Source organism: Xenopus laevis, chromosome 8S, assembly GCF_017654675.1.
Source record: "Xenopus laevis strain J_2021 chromosome 8S, Xenopus_laevis_v10.1, whole genome shotgun sequence".
Lineage (NCBI taxonomy): Eukaryota > Metazoa > Chordata > Amphibia > Anura > Pipidae > Xenopus > Xenopus laevis.
The window spans coordinates 2,246,931-2,262,365 of NC_054386.1; the positions used below are offsets into that span (position 1 = coordinate 2,246,931).

Consider the following 15,435-nt stretch of genomic DNA (forward strand, 5'->3'; position numbering starts at 1 on the left):
TTTTGGATCCCACTGGGCCCTTTTTCAAGCCTTGAAGAGGGGCCCAGTGGTGTCACAAACGTTGCCTGCCTTACATTTTGCAGGCTAGAGACCTATAAGCGAGGACCGACCATCACAACAGATGTTTACCATACCTTTATGGGTAAGAGAACTCTAACTTCTTGTTGAATTGTAACCCTATAGAAATAGTGACGCACATGCAGAGTGAGTGCAGCGGAGCTCACGGGCGCCATCTTCTTCTCTTCAGTAATCTTTGTGTCTTCTTCCTCCCCTTCGGCAATTTCCATCTCTTTCGGGCGCAACTGGAAGATTTCTCCAACTGCGCATGTGCCAATACGCTGCCAGGCGGAGAGGGGCCAGTGGGGACTTATCACCATGGGGGTTTAGTTCTCCTTTAAGGACAGGGCTATCTGCTATTCCTGATGCTGCACACTACTCCTAGCAGAGCACATCTTACCCTGGGGTGCAAGTGCTTCTCAATTAAGCAGTAAGGGTCACGCACTTTCACCCTTTGGTGCTCTAGCACTTGTATTCATGTTATGTTCCACTAATTAACTACTTGTGTCTTATCTATTTCCCATCATACCAATAAGTCTTTAGTGCATTGTTATTAATATAATTTACAAGCTACAATGTTATATAATGGCATTTTGGTCAAGTGAACGTCCAGGGCTATGGAGCAGTTGGATTAGTGGCCTAAATTGCCCTGATTTCCATACCTGGAGAAGTATTGATTGTTACAAACTCTTCCTGGAACTCCTCCAAGCCTTAATTGTTCAAGTGTCCCCTCTTGCTATCAGCAAATATTTTTTTTAGCAAATAAAAACTGTCATCAAAATTCCTTGATTGGGAGTCAGTGACTGAGGAAGGAAAGCCTTCTCTTCACCTCCCATGGATAACATTCCCTCAGATGGAATAGAGCCACAAGTTCAAGGACAAGCAAATCGAAATAACAGGCAGTAGAGATCTGGACAGGCAGTACAAATATTAAGAGTCAGAGAAATAGACAAAGTCAAAAAACATAGCTAAAACTCAGGAACCAGGTTATCGCAAGGAAAATGGCTCAAAGCAAGAGAGATCACTTTGCAAAGTGTAAATATTCAGTTTAAGTGGATTTGCATTTTTGTCCGGCCACAGATATTTGTTTACACTCAGTGACAAGTTTGTGAAAGTTCTCATTCATCCAGGTCATGGTTTTATCTATAGAAATAAGTCAAATCAACTGGACTTGCTGTGTTTTTCTTGAAGACGTTTCACCAGTCATCCAACTGGCTTTCTCAATTCAGAATAACTTGTACATAGGATCTGGAATGTTGCTCCAATCAGAATAATCTGTTTATTTTAATCCACAATGATGTCATTAAATTAGGTGTTGATTGTATTAACAAGATTGGAGCAAGGCCAAAACAGCACTGTATGTGGCACACAATAGATGGGTGAACTAAAGACCCAACAAGTTCACCTAAAAGACCCAACCCCAAAGCACAAGAAGAGTAACATTGTGTATGCAGTGCAGTGAGGAATGCTCTGATTTGTATGTGGGGGAAACCAAACAACAGTTACACCATCGTATGGCGCAGCACAGAAGAGTCAGCTCCTCTGGTCAGAACTCAGCCGTGTACCTACATATAAAAGAAAAAGGACACACTTTTGAAGACTGCCAAATCCAGATTCTAGACTGGGAGAGCGACTGGTTCAAAAGAGATGTTAAAGAAGCAATATATGTAAATACTGAAAAAGCAAGTTTGAATAAAGGGTGCGATATTTATTGTCTGACACATACAGTGCTGTTTTGGCACCTCTCCCTGGAAGTTTTAATAACACATCAAAGATCAAATCTTGCCAATATAATCAACACCTAACTTAATAACACCATTGTGGATTATGATAAACAGAGTATGCTGATTGGAGCAACATTCCAGAGGATATATAGTGAAGCGAGATCCTATGTACAAGTTATTCTGAATTGAGAAAGGCAGTTGGATGACTGGTGAAACGTCTTAAAGAAAAACACTACAAGTCCAGTTGATTTGACTCATTTCTATAGATACACTCAGTGACATAAATGTCTTTTCTGGATATTCTGCTCTTCGGCTGTAGTCGGCTGAGCGCACCTACTCTCTCTACACTAGTGATGTTCACCAGTCAGAGACAAGAAGTCCAGGGCAATGAGTAGGACAACATGGACTTTAGAAATGCCCACAATTGTAAAGGATTAGAGTTGAAAATATGTACCTTATGCATAGGGTTGCTGCACCAACCTGAGGATACAGGAGCCCCCCCTGACAGTGAAGAGCCATGCCTTCAAAGAACCAAATCCTCATGAAAGGACATAGTGACATCTTTTGGAATGCAAAGTATTGTGGTCAGCTCTTGGGCTACTCCCAGTAACCTCCTATGAACAGCCTCAGTGCCATAAAGAAAGCCAACCAAGATCAGTAACACTGATCAGTAATTACTGTGGAGTAATGAATCTTTGCTCTCATAAGGCTGAATTATCTGTGCTCTTTTACAGCCTGCACAAGGTACAACATTAATACTCTGGATATTTTTTAAGCCTTTGTTCCATGAGTATTTAGAAATATGCTACATTTAATAAAATTGTTTCATTAAAGGTTTCCCACTTAGATGTGTGTAGCGTATGTCTGGGTCTCTTATGTGGTTCACAAGTTTAACTTGAATAACATTTTATGTTTAATGGACAGCATCTCTCCATATCCAATGGGATGAGTAACATCCAGGTGGATGCCTCCTTTATGCAAACTCTGTGGAACGTCCACCCTACCTGTTCTGGAAGCAGTGTGGAAGAAGGTATGCAACCAACTGTGATATTAGATGTTTGTCTTTGCATAGAGCTTGAGACAATACTGTTTTGTTTTGCAAAAACTGTGCCAATGTAGTGAATGGGAGGCCACTGTTTTTTCTTTTTACTTCCTGCAAATTCTCAAATTGATTTCTAGAGATGGTTTTTTTAATATCCCAGTTATAATTTTTTTCCTGTGTTATCAGGCTTACTCTATTCTTTTAGCTCAAGGCAGACGTCTGTGATGATAGATTTCTTAACATTCATTGGAAGAGTATGCTGCTCACAGCTACACCTAACAATGTTCCCTAAATTGCCCAGAAAGCATATCTAATGAAATGAATATATTAATAACGGTGACATTTATGTTCTTTTTTGTTTCTTTTATTTTAAGCTCTAATTTCACTAAATATCTGGATAAGGAAAGGAATTTATTGACTAAATTTGTTGAGATTCTTGCTGCCAGAAAAGGCACATTGAAGTGAAAAAAGAGATTCTATTTCTTCTTGTGTGCCAATGCTTAGGGGGTTATTTATCATGCTCCGAATATCCAAACCTCAAATAATTTGTACTTTTAGGAGCAAAAAAAAAACAAAACTACAAATTTTTCGAGATTTATTTAAGTCTGATAGTCTAAAAACTCAGAATCCAAAACCCCAGCATCTAAAAGCTCTCCAGGTCCTGTATAAGTCAATGGGAAAGGTCCCAGTGTCCCGCTGATGTCCATTCGCTGATGTCCATATCGATATCCGGTAATTTCGGAGTTTTGGTGCAAAAAACTCTCAAAACTCGGAAGAAATCGTATTTTTTGCAGAAAACGCTGAACAATTTGAAGTTTTCAGGGAAAGCTCAGAAGTTTGCGCAACCCTATTTTTTCGGGTTATTTCTTCATAAATAAGGTCCATTCTGGAATTCGAAGTTGCTCGAAGTTTGATATTAGAAATACTGAGATAAATTTGACCTTGAAAATTACCCCCTTAATTTCTTTTAATGTGCAAACGTAAAGGTGTATTCTTAGGCATGTCAAGCAGTTTAGGAGCAGATTTATTAAGGGTTGAATAGTAAATTCTAATTTTCACTTGTTTTGGTGTAAATTTGGTGTAAAATTCACACATTCTAATTTTAATCCCCTAATTTGAATGTAAATTAGAATGTGAGATTTATCACAACTCAACCACGGGAACAGTTCTAATTCGCCACCTAAAACCTGCTGAGTTAATTTACAAGTCAATGGCAGAGGTCAGTTACACCATTTCAATATGTTAATTGCCTTCCTGAAATTCAAGTTTTTTTTCAGAAGGAAACTCGATTCGAATTTGATTCGAATTTTCGGGTCAGGACTATTCGATCAAATATAAGTTCGAATTTTTTCTTAAATAACCTCCCATTCAAGTTTTCAGTATATTCAAATTTATTAGAGTTAAAAAATAGATTCACATAAATTCAAAATTAGTAAACTAAACTACAAAATGGTTTAAAACAAAAAGCACTAGAACTCTTCATTGTTTTTAACTTTTCAGTTATATTTTTTAACTATTCAGTCAAGACTGAAATTCCAATATCGTGCAATGTTGACCACATTGTACTAATCGCCCATTTCGCCAAAAAAGTTGCAAATTTCCTGCGAAATACGTGAACGGCGAAAAATTTGAAAACTTTTTTTGACACTGGTGAGAATTCCGACGCCTGCGTCAATTCCGATGGTGGCGGCAATTTGACGTGCATTAAAGTCAATGGACCCCTTTAATTCGCCAGTGAATTTTCGCAAATTTATTCACCGGCGGCGAAACGCGGAAATTTGCCATAAATTCGCACCTTGCGAATAAATTTGCCCATCACTATTTTGAATATGAGCTAGACATTTGCTACCCAAAATTATTCAAAATCGTCAAGTAAGCATATACACATGCTAATGAGTGTCATTGTTGGACAATTAGTTTGGGTCTGAATCAGAGTTTAATTAACATAATTTATCATTTGGGCCCCGCATATTGACAACTTATGTGCAAATGCAACTGCAACAGAAGCTGAAGAAGAAGAAGGAGCTTGAACATAAGGACTTCATTATAGTTGCTGCTTTGATTAATCAATCATTAGATCATTAGTCAGTCATTAGACGCTAATGTAATTAGAGTGTGGTAACATAGTTATAACCATTATAACATAAATGTGATGTTCTCTGTAGGCTTTCTTCTTGGAGGACATGTAGTCCGTTTTTTCCATGGTCATGATGAGTGTTTGACAATACCATCTACTGACTCTGGAGAGGTCCAGCACAGGTAGGTGATTTTTTTGTTAAACATATTTATTCAAGTAAAGTCATAGCTAAAATTCAATGTGTGTATAAATATAAATATATATATGCAGATATGTTATTGGATCATTTTTTTCAATAAATACATTACAAAATATAATCATTTTTGTTGGCGAATTTATCAAGGGTTGGATTTCAAATTCATGGAACTTGAAACTTTTAAAACTTGAGTGGAACTCGAATTCATGGAAATCAGAATTTCACCAATCAAAATCTATTAAAAAAATGTAATTTTTAAAACTCGGGTGGTGGATCGACCCGAAAACAAATCAAATTGTAATCCAATTCGATTCGAGTTTCTAAAAACTCGATTCGAGTTTTTTCTCTGTAAAGAACTCGAATGTCAGGAAGGCTGTAAACAACTCCAAAATTGATCCCTGGATGTCCTCTATTGACTAAAACAGAAATTAGGCAGGTTTTAGCTGATGAATAGTTGAATTTGAATTCTTAGGGCCAGTGTATGATAAATCTTAAAAATCGAATTCAAATTTTGTAAAAAAAACTCAAATCGAATTTTAATAATTCCCTAGCTGAATTTGATAGTTTTGGCCTTAACAAACTCAACAATTTGAATTTGAAATTCAAATTCGAATTTTCAGTTTGACCCTTGATAAATCTGCCCATAAGTGTAGTAAGATCTCTTCTTTTGAAGTATCAATAGAGTCATGTGTGAGAGCAAGTAGGTTGCATACTGATAAATGAGTGCTTCTCCTTCGAATGGCAGTACATGAGGCATTGCTGACCCAGAATACACCTGGCCCTGCAGCCACAAGGCTGTGGAAAATAATTAGTAGCCTAGTTAATAAACTTGTTCCCCTTCCTGTGTAGAGGCATCGTTCTGCTCTAAATGATCTAACAATTAAACACAATATTAATTTTTTGTATTGAAAGACAATTTCTCTGAATTAATGAATCTGCGCTGTACTTTTGCGTTTAGAAAAGTCAACTATGAAGCAGGTGGAGCCGGTGCTCGTGCCAGATCATTATGGAGAGTTGAGCCTCTACGAATAAGGTAGCCGTTTCTTCTCGTTTTAACGTTATACATTGTAATACACCTCATTGATGTAACTAAATGTGAGGAAACGTTTTGCAGTTGGAGTGGAAGTCATATTCGATGGGGCCAGACATTTCGCCTGCGTCACATCACAACGGGACAGTATTTGACACTGACAGAGGACCAAGGCTTAGTGCTGCAGGACAGGACAAAATCTGACACCAAATCATCCGCCTTTTGTTTCAGAGCATCAAAGGTACAACTGTGCTCAGTGTTTGAGTTTCTGCTGCATATTTTGGAGAGAACAATATCCTGTATAATGTTGGGCGATTACATTCGCCGGCGAAAAATTTTCCACAGCGAAAAAATTTGGTCGCGCGTCAGAATAGTCGCGCACATAAAAATTGACGCGTCAAAATAATTCAGAAGTCCATTGACTTTAATGCATTTAGACAAAATAAGCGCGCACATAAAAATTGTCGCGGGCGCCCATCACTAATCTTGTGTTCAAATAACAAAAAAAGTACAAATTGGGATAAATAATGATTAACTTCCTTCGAGCTCTCACCACCAGAGTGATATTTTCCTGTTTTACAGATAAGCAAGAACTTTAGAATTATTGTTTTGAATTGTAAAATGCTAGCCTTGCTTTATGCAGAGAGATGCTAAATAATCCAAGCTTTAGTGAATTTCTTCAGAATAAGCCAAAATAAAAGAAATAATTATGAACTACTAGGGGCAGATGAGTAACGTAACTAGCTGGCGGCGGGCGCCAGTGTGGGTCGTGCAGCATTTGAGTTCCTGAAGGGGCAGTTTACCTTTAAGATAACTTTTAGGGGCAGATTTATCAAGGGTCGGATTTCAATTTTATGGAAGTTTGTAAAGACTCACATCAACTCCCATAAACTTGAAATTCAAAAAAAAAAACACCAATCCAAATTTATTACAAAAAAATCAACTCGGAATAGAACCGAGCTGAAAATTCGAATCAAATTCGATCCAATTCGATTCGAGTTTTTTTCACCAAAAAAATAAAAAAAATTTGAATGTATTTTTGAAAAGTCCCCCAAATGACTCCACATTGATTGTAAGAGGTCCCCATAGGCTAAAACACCAATTAGGCAGGTTTTAGATAGTGACTAGTAGAATTTGAATTCTTAAAGGGACAGTACATGACACATTTTAAATTTCGAATAATTTTTTAATTCGAATCAAATTTGGACTATTCCCTAGTCGAACTACATTAAAATAAACTCAAAATTCTAATTTAAAAAGTTAGAATTTTAAAATTTTCGAGTTTATGGGAGTTTCTAAAAACTCCCATCAACTCGAAATTAGAAAAAAACTACCAATCAAAATTTATTTAAAAAAAAAAAAATAGAATTTTTTAAAAATGGATGAATAGCATCGATCGGCAAATTGGAGTCGAAAAAAAAAATCAAAAATTAACAGTACATGATCAATTTCAAAATTAGAATTTGAACCACACTAATACTAAATAATTTTGAAATTCGAATTTAAAAATTCAAATTTTCAATATGACCCTTGATAAATCTGCCCCTAAATGTCACTGTGTGAGCAGATAGCAAAGGAATGACCAGGGGTTCTGCTGTCGATTGATTTTCCAGCCACAGCTCCCACCAAAGACTCCAAATTGATTGTAGGAGGTCCCCCATAGCCTAAAACACCAATTCGGCAGGTTTTAGATGGCAAATAGTCAAATTAAAATTCTTAAAGGGACAGTACATGATCAATCTCAAATTTCTTATTTGGACTATTCCCTAGTTGAATTACACTAAAATAATTTTGAAATTCGAATTTAAAAATCCCAATTTTCAATTTGACCCTTGATAAATATGCTCCTTAATGTCACTGTGTCCCATAAACTCGAAAATTTTAAAATTCTAACTTTTTAAATTAGAATTTTGAGTTCATTTTAATGTAATTCGACTGGGGAATAGTCCAAATTCGATTCGAATTAAACAATTATTCGAAATTTGAAATTTACTGTCCCTTTAAGAATTCAAATTCAACTATTCGCCATCTAAAACCTGCCTAAATGGTGTTTTAGCCTATGGGGACCTCTTACAATCAATGTGGAGTCATTTGGGGGACTTTTGAAAAATACATTCAAATTTTTTTAATTTTTTTGGTGAAAAAAACTTGAACCGAATTGGATCGAATTTGATTCGAATTTTCAGCTCGGTTCTATTCCGAGTTGATTTTTTGTTTCACTGCTGGACTGTGCAACAGTAATATCTTTTCCCATTTTCCCATTTTAAGAATTCTGTTCCAGTGCCAATTTCTCTCTTAAATTAATCCACTTTAAACTCGGAATTGTACATTATTACTGGCAGTTTCCTCAGCAAACTCTTGCAAATAATAAATAATGCTTTTCAGCTACAATATTTCTGCCGCTTTAACCAATGGTTCATTGAGTATGAACTTGGGAATTGCTGTCGATGGATTTTCCAGCCCCAGCTCCCACGCACTATACCAGTTATTATATATAGACATTCTGTGATGGAGAAGTTGCTGACAGGTGTAAAAAGATCCTCTGCACGGAAGGGGCTTGAAAAGCAAGAGGGAAATGGAGCAGAGATTTAAAGCAACTCTATTTTACATGTGTAAACTGATGACTGTTTTATTATAGTTTTATATTATTTATTATAGTTCAAGTGAAGGAACATCTCTCATTTGACTGTCGTCTGTCAAATTCACCTGCCATGAACTGATCTTTGTACACTTGGCAGGACTTATAGTAATTTGGATAACCAGTTGGGTGCCATCTAGGGTTGCCACCCTGCCGGTAATTTGTAATACCCTTAAAAAAAAGCCCTTGGCCTGCCCCCAATTCGCTCAGAACTTACCTTTTTCCCCCCCAGCCTTCTGGCCATCGCGCATCTTGCTCCGCCCCCTCTTGCATCACGGTACATGGCTCCACCCCCTTTTGCATCACAGACCGCCCCCTTTTGTTCCCACTGGCTGGTAAACTTTTTCAGAAAAGGTGGAAACCCTAGTGCCATCTCAGATAAACCATTTTGGGAAGAAGCCCTGGCTAGTGATGGGCGAATTTGTCCCGTTTCGCTTCGCCTAAATATTCGCAAATTTCCTGTGAAATTCACGAAACGGCGAAAAATTCTCGAAACTCGAAAAGAGAGAAAACACATAAAAACTCCACATGTTATTAAAGGTGATGCAGTTGACTGATTTGTTTAGACTGAGATCCCCAACCAGCGACATGTTTCTTACCAACCCCTTTAATGTTTCTCCCAATTGCCTTAAAGCCTGTGCTTATTTCTAAAATTGGTGGCAACATTTTAAAAGATCCCCAAAATGACCTTAAAGGGGAACTCCGGCTTCCAAACCAAAATTAGATAAAGAGGCCACATAACACAGAAACCCCTAATATACCCATCACAGTTACCTGTTTCTTCAAAAAGTCTGAATAAATGACATTTTCTATGCTGAAATCCAGCTGTGTAACAGTTCTCCTCTTTCTGCATCATTTGAAATCCTGGCAGGGAAGGAGGGACTAAACACTGATGTTACACATTGTACTTACAGACAGCATGCAGGAACTACAGAACCCACAATGCATTGCACTGGGATGTTCCTTTCCTTATTGAAATCACATGTTCAGGGAATTGTGGGGTTTGGAGGATGCAGGCTGAGGAGAGATGGCTGTTGATACAAAGTAACAGTAGTCAGTCAGTTCAGCAAAGTAGTCAGACAGATCAGCAGGAGAGCAGGGGGCTGGGCTTAGGGAACTGTCAGAAACCATTAAAAATCATGAAAAGTCTGCATAGTTTTTAATTGATGTATATTGCAAAGTTGCTTGAAATTATGTTTACTTTTCAAAAAGCTTAAGTAATGTTTTAGTGGAGTTCCCCTTTAATTTCCTCCAATGTGAGCAACAAAACATCCTGTGTGCCTGTGCCCTTAGAGGCAAGAATGGTAGGCATAAAAACCAAACTTTACAATTAGAACCTCTTTCAGAGCTGCCATTCTTGGTCCATGGTGCTTTTTCCACTGAGCACCAAACCTATGGGATCCCTTTGCAGATTTCCAGGAAATAGACACATTCCTTATTTAGATTTTTTTCGTATTCTACACAAGAGCCAGTTGGAGAGAAGCTGCTGTAATATACAAATGTTGGATTGAATTCTGAAAATGGCCTAAACCCTAAAAGCTTAGCAAAGATATAATTTGATTGTTCTGGGGTCAAAGGCATATTTTGAACCTAGCGCTAGAGATTTGTTTTGTGTTTTGCCATTTTTTTTGGATCTAATATAGAATTCAGGATACAACCCATAAATGGAAATTTAATAAAAGTTTGCCAATCAAACAGGTGACTAGTAAATACTACCTGCTGACTAGATCTATGGCAAACCTCTAATTAGGTCTCCTAATCTTAGTTGATTGAAAATTCCCATGAAGCCATTAAAGTTTCCCATTGTTTTCAACGTTCCAATGCCAAACTCTTTATTTCATGTATTCCTGGTAATAATTGCAACAATAGCCACGAAGCGCAACAATCTGCTTTTGTACTGAATTTCTCATCTTCTCTCAATGTTCTTACTAAATAAAGGAAAAGTTGGACACTGGCTCAAAACGTGACATTGATGGCATGGGAGCAGCAGAGATAAAGTATGGAGACTCCATCTGTTTTGTCCAACATGTAAACAGCGGCCTTTGGCTGACATACAAATCCCAAGATGCCAAAACAGCACGACTGGGACCACTAAAGAGAAGAGTATGTGTTTTTGCATTCGTAGTTTCCATCAGATCTTGTGCAATTTAGTTAACTTTTCCTGTATGTTTGTATTTAATTGTTAATCAATGCTAATAATTGAAATTGAGAATTCATTTCAGAATTTGTTAAATATGAAACTAAGGATGCACCGAATCCACGAATCCTTAGTGAAAGAGTCTGCTGAATACCGAATCCGAATCCTAATTTGCATATGCAAATTAAGGGCAGGAAAGGAAAAAGTGGGAAAAATTCTTCTTTTGTACCGCAAAGTCAGGTGATTTCCCTACCTGCTCCTAATTGACATATGCAAATTAGGATTTGGTTCGGTTTGGCCAAGCACAAGGATTCGGCCGAATCCGAATCCTGCTGAAAAAGGTCAAACCCTGGCCGAATCCCGAACCGAATCCTGGATGTGATGCATAACTATATGAAACCATCATGTTGCCACAAAGTGATCGATAACAAATAATGTTAAAGTAACCCCTATATTTTATTAAACAGAAGCTATGTTAGCCTATAAATACAAACGTTTTAGTGAACAGACACTGAGGGGCAAATTTACTTAAGGTCGAATATCGAGGGTTAATTAACCCTCGATATTCAAATGTTGAAGTTAAATCCTTCGACTTCGAATATCGAAGTTGAAGGATTTAGCGCTATTCGTTCGATTGAACGTAAAATCGTTCAATGGAACGATTAAATCCTTTGAATAGTTGATTCGAAGGATATAAATCCATCGAACGATTTTTCTTCGACCAAAAAATACTTAGGAAGCCTATGGGGGACCTTCCCCATAGGCTAACATTGACTTTGGTAGCTTTTAGGTGGTGAACTAGGGGGTCGAAGTTTTTTCTTAAAGAGACAGTACTTCGACTATCGAATAGTCGAAAGATTTTTAGTTCGAATTGTTCGATTCGAAGTCGTAGTCGAAGGTCGAAGTAGCCTATTCGATGGTCGAAGTATCTGAAAAAAACATTAGAAATTCGAAGTTTTTTTTCCTCTATTCCTTCACTCGAGCTAAGTAAATGGGCCCCTGAGTTTTATATGTGGTCTGCTGAATATGTCCTTTACCCACCAGGCGATCCTACACCTAGAAGGCCATATGGATGATGGCGTCTGTCTCCAGAAGTGCCAACATGAAGAGTCCCAAGCTGCTAGAATCATTCGAAACACCACAGCCTTGTTTAGTCAGTTTATCAGGTAAACTTTACTATGACAGTTACTGAATGGGCTCATGAACTTATTTTGACTTTACATAAGCCAAATTTGCTATTAGAGTTCACTCTATTTAAATCAGGGTCGGACTGGGACACCAGGGGCCCACCCAAAAACCTTAGACCATGGCCCACCCAAAAACCTTAGACCAAGGGCCAAGGGGTACTATTATTCTTCATCTCCTCAATCAACCTCTATTCTCCTAGTCTGTTTTCTTTACAGACTATAATCAATTATTCCATCTATTTAGCCTCTTTGTTCTCATAGAAATAGGGAATGGCCATGAAATTGGCCACAAGTTTAGCAGCATGAGGGGCCACTGACACCTGGGTCTACTGGGAGTTTTCCTGGTATCCCGGTGGGCCAGTCCGACACTGATTTAAATCATGTCTCTCTACATGCAGAATTTGTGCAAAAGGCAGTTATTTTGTTAGATTTTGTTTGTACTGGAATCAGTTAATAGAGTGAGCTCTAATACATCTGCTAGGAAAGGAGCCCCCCTATAAGATATATTGGATGTAACTGTCAGTGAATATCTGACACCCAACTGCTGCATGAAGAGAGAATGAAGATGCTGAGATTGATACTGAACATAAACATGATTATTTCAGAATAAATTGGGATTTAAACAAGTAAAAGTGCACTGTAATAACTGGTGATCTCCCCTCTTGGATTAAATTTATTTGTTTTTAGTGATCTGGATTCTATGACTGGAAACAACTGGACTGGCTCGACCCCCACCGCGCTGCCTATTGAGGAGGTGGTTCAAACGCTGCAAGACTTGATTTCTTACTTCAAGCCTCCCGACGAAGAACTGGAACATGAAGATAAACAGAACAAGCTCCGTTCCCTCAAGAACCGACAAAACCTATTCAAAGAGGAGGTTGGAAACTGTCATTTCTCAGAAGCCATAGGAAATAATTTGATTTTTATTCATATTACGGTGTTATTATACTAAAAGCTCTAATAGCAGCAACGCTTTTTTCCCATAGTGTATTGTAATGTATTAGTGCTGGTATAAGGCTCTGTATGTGGAGCAGTAAGACTGCAGATTTGGTTTTCAATTAACAATTATAGCCGGCAGGAAGGCTTTTCGGGGAGATAAGTCGCACGAAAAAAGAGGCGATTCTTAGCATGTGCCCTTTCCCTTGAGGTACGATCCAAATCCGTTATCTGGAAAACCCCAGGTCCCGAGCATTCTGGATAAAAGATCCCATACCTGTATAATATAATGTTATATAATAATACATTTCACCTGGATTGAGTTTTTTTATTTTTTAGTGCAATTCCAGCTGGCAGCAGAGTGTGAAAAAACTGCCAGTCCATGCAACGATGCATTTCAAATTATTTTCAAATCAAAATAAACATGTTTATAAAATAGCTGCTCCTATCTCTGATCGGTTCTGTAGGAAACCATCTCAAATAGAAAAAGATAATTGCCATAATATTGATAGTTTTTAGATGAAAGTACAGCAGTTTAGTTTGCAGAAAGCTTTAATGGCTACATTTTTGCATTTTAGACACAAGTTCATGGTTTCACTTCTACTGCATGTCAAAGTTTCTAAGCGACTGTATAGCATATTTATCTATAATGTTTCTAAAAATGTGGCATATAATGGATTAACCCAAGGTGTATTGAGGAACATGATGACCAACAGTCTTCCCATTTAATAGGGAATGCTGGCCCTAGTGTTAAACTGCATTGATCGCCTAAACGTCTACAGCGGCGCAGCACACTTTACTGAACTCCTGGGGAAAAAAGAAGGACCATCATGGAAGGAAATCTTGAACCTTCTCTATGAATTGTTAGGTGAGAAAAATCTTGTTCATTCATACCAATGACAAATGGCCATTCAGTAACACCCCACTAGAGCCATGATATTTTACATTGTCTTGCTTCTGTTGAAGGGGATAACTTGCCGAATATATGTGCCACATGTTTGTCTTTGAAATATAAGAGCATTTTAAGATTGGGTTCATACATACAATGCTGATATTGTTTTGATCTCTACAATACAATTGTCACGTTGCTAATACAACATTTCATTTTTAGCTGCCCTGATTCGCGGTAACAGAAGCAACTGCGCCCAATTTTCCAATAACCTTGATTGGCTTATTAGTAAACTAGAGCGTCTAGAATCCTCTTCAGGTAAGTTGTACTTGGATTTTGCATATTCTGAAATAGAGAGCTCTGGACATGTACAGTCAGACAAACTATACGAGAAACTGATATTTGTAAATGAAGGAGAATACAGTAAATGTAATAAACAGTGTTTTTTAAGATATTTGTAATTTTAATTGAAAGCAGTTTCCGTCCCTCTCATTTAATTCCCTCCTCTATTACTAATACCTCTTCAACACTGTATTGTAGTCTGGGAGCGGAGAGGAGGGAATTGTGGGATCTGGAGAGTTGATTTCTTTACAGGGCTGCCATCAGTGGAGTTCAGACCGTGGTTGTATGTGGTGGGCCTTTTATATATTTGGGATCCCATTCAACTTGTTGATATGGGCCCATGTAACCAATGGGCTAATAATTGAAGGCCCCTTGGAAAAAGGCCCTGTTAACTTACTTAACTTAACTAAATATGGAGCCCAGTGAAATCTAAGAACACCACTGTTGTTATATATTACATATATGTTGTATATAATACATCAATTACATTTCTTTTATCTGCCCTACACATATATCATGTATCACGGTTAATTACATTTAGAGTTACAGTATACATTGTACATAACTATTCTCAGTAATTAGAAACTTTCCTTCTGTGCCTTCAAGCCATTGATAGAGGTTTAGCTTCCAGTGTTTTTCCTCTATTAAGCATTGAATGCTGTTTTTAATATTTTTATAGGTATATTAGAAGTTCTGCACTGCATACTGATTGAAAGCCCAGAGGCTTTAAATCTAATAGAAAAGGGACATATCCGATCTATAATTTCTCTTCTGGACAAACATGGACGGAACCATAAGGTAAAGCAACATAATTAGTAGTTCAGCCTTGACATTTATTTATCACTCCTGAATTTTACATGCTAAAAACATTTGAAAAACAATAGTTAAAGGTTTTTCATAGGTTATTGATATTTAATTAAATGGAACAATCATTTGTTGTGGGAGGGTGGAAGAAAGTTAGTAATTGTGAACTGGATGGTGTCTTGGTTCAGCCCAAGGAAAATGTGCTTCTTCCACATCCAGTGTCAGACTGGCCCACCGGGATACCAGGAAAACTCCGGGTGGTCCCAGGTGTCAGTGGGTCTTCTTGCTTCTAATGATTTAGCCTATTTCATGGTTACAGTATTCCCTATTTCTTTATGGGAAAAAAATACATAATAAATGAAAAATATAGTTAGTA

At 37.6% G+C, this 15,435-nt stretch overlaps 1 protein-coding gene across 4 annotated transcripts in view; it reads left to right on the top strand.

The window, feature by feature from the left end:
* ryr3.S (ryanodine receptor 3 S homeolog) overlaps nucleotides 1–15,435 on the top strand; it is a 254,374-nt gene that overhangs the window by 62,568 nt on the left and 176,371 nt on the right. For all 4 annotated transcript variants that reach the window (XM_041574388.1, XM_041574389.1, XM_041574390.1 and 1 more), the window contains exons 7-16: nucleotides 2,706–2,811; nucleotides 4,989–5,082; nucleotides 6,055–6,129; nucleotides 6,211–6,367; nucleotides 10,703–10,867; nucleotides 11,946–12,067; nucleotides 12,776–12,965; nucleotides 13,757–13,892; nucleotides 14,136–14,231; nucleotides 14,935–15,053. In XM_041574388.1, coding sequence (XP_041430322.1) covers nucleotides 2,706–2,811; nucleotides 4,989–5,082; nucleotides 6,055–6,129; nucleotides 6,211–6,367; nucleotides 10,703–10,867; nucleotides 11,946–12,067; nucleotides 12,776–12,965; nucleotides 13,757–13,892; nucleotides 14,136–14,231; nucleotides 14,935–15,053 — 1,260 coding nt within the window. The remainder of the gene's footprint in view (nucleotides 1–2,705; nucleotides 2,812–4,988; nucleotides 5,083–6,054; nucleotides 6,130–6,210; nucleotides 6,368–10,702; nucleotides 10,868–11,945; nucleotides 12,068–12,775; nucleotides 12,966–13,756; nucleotides 13,893–14,135; nucleotides 14,232–14,934; nucleotides 15,054–15,435) is intronic.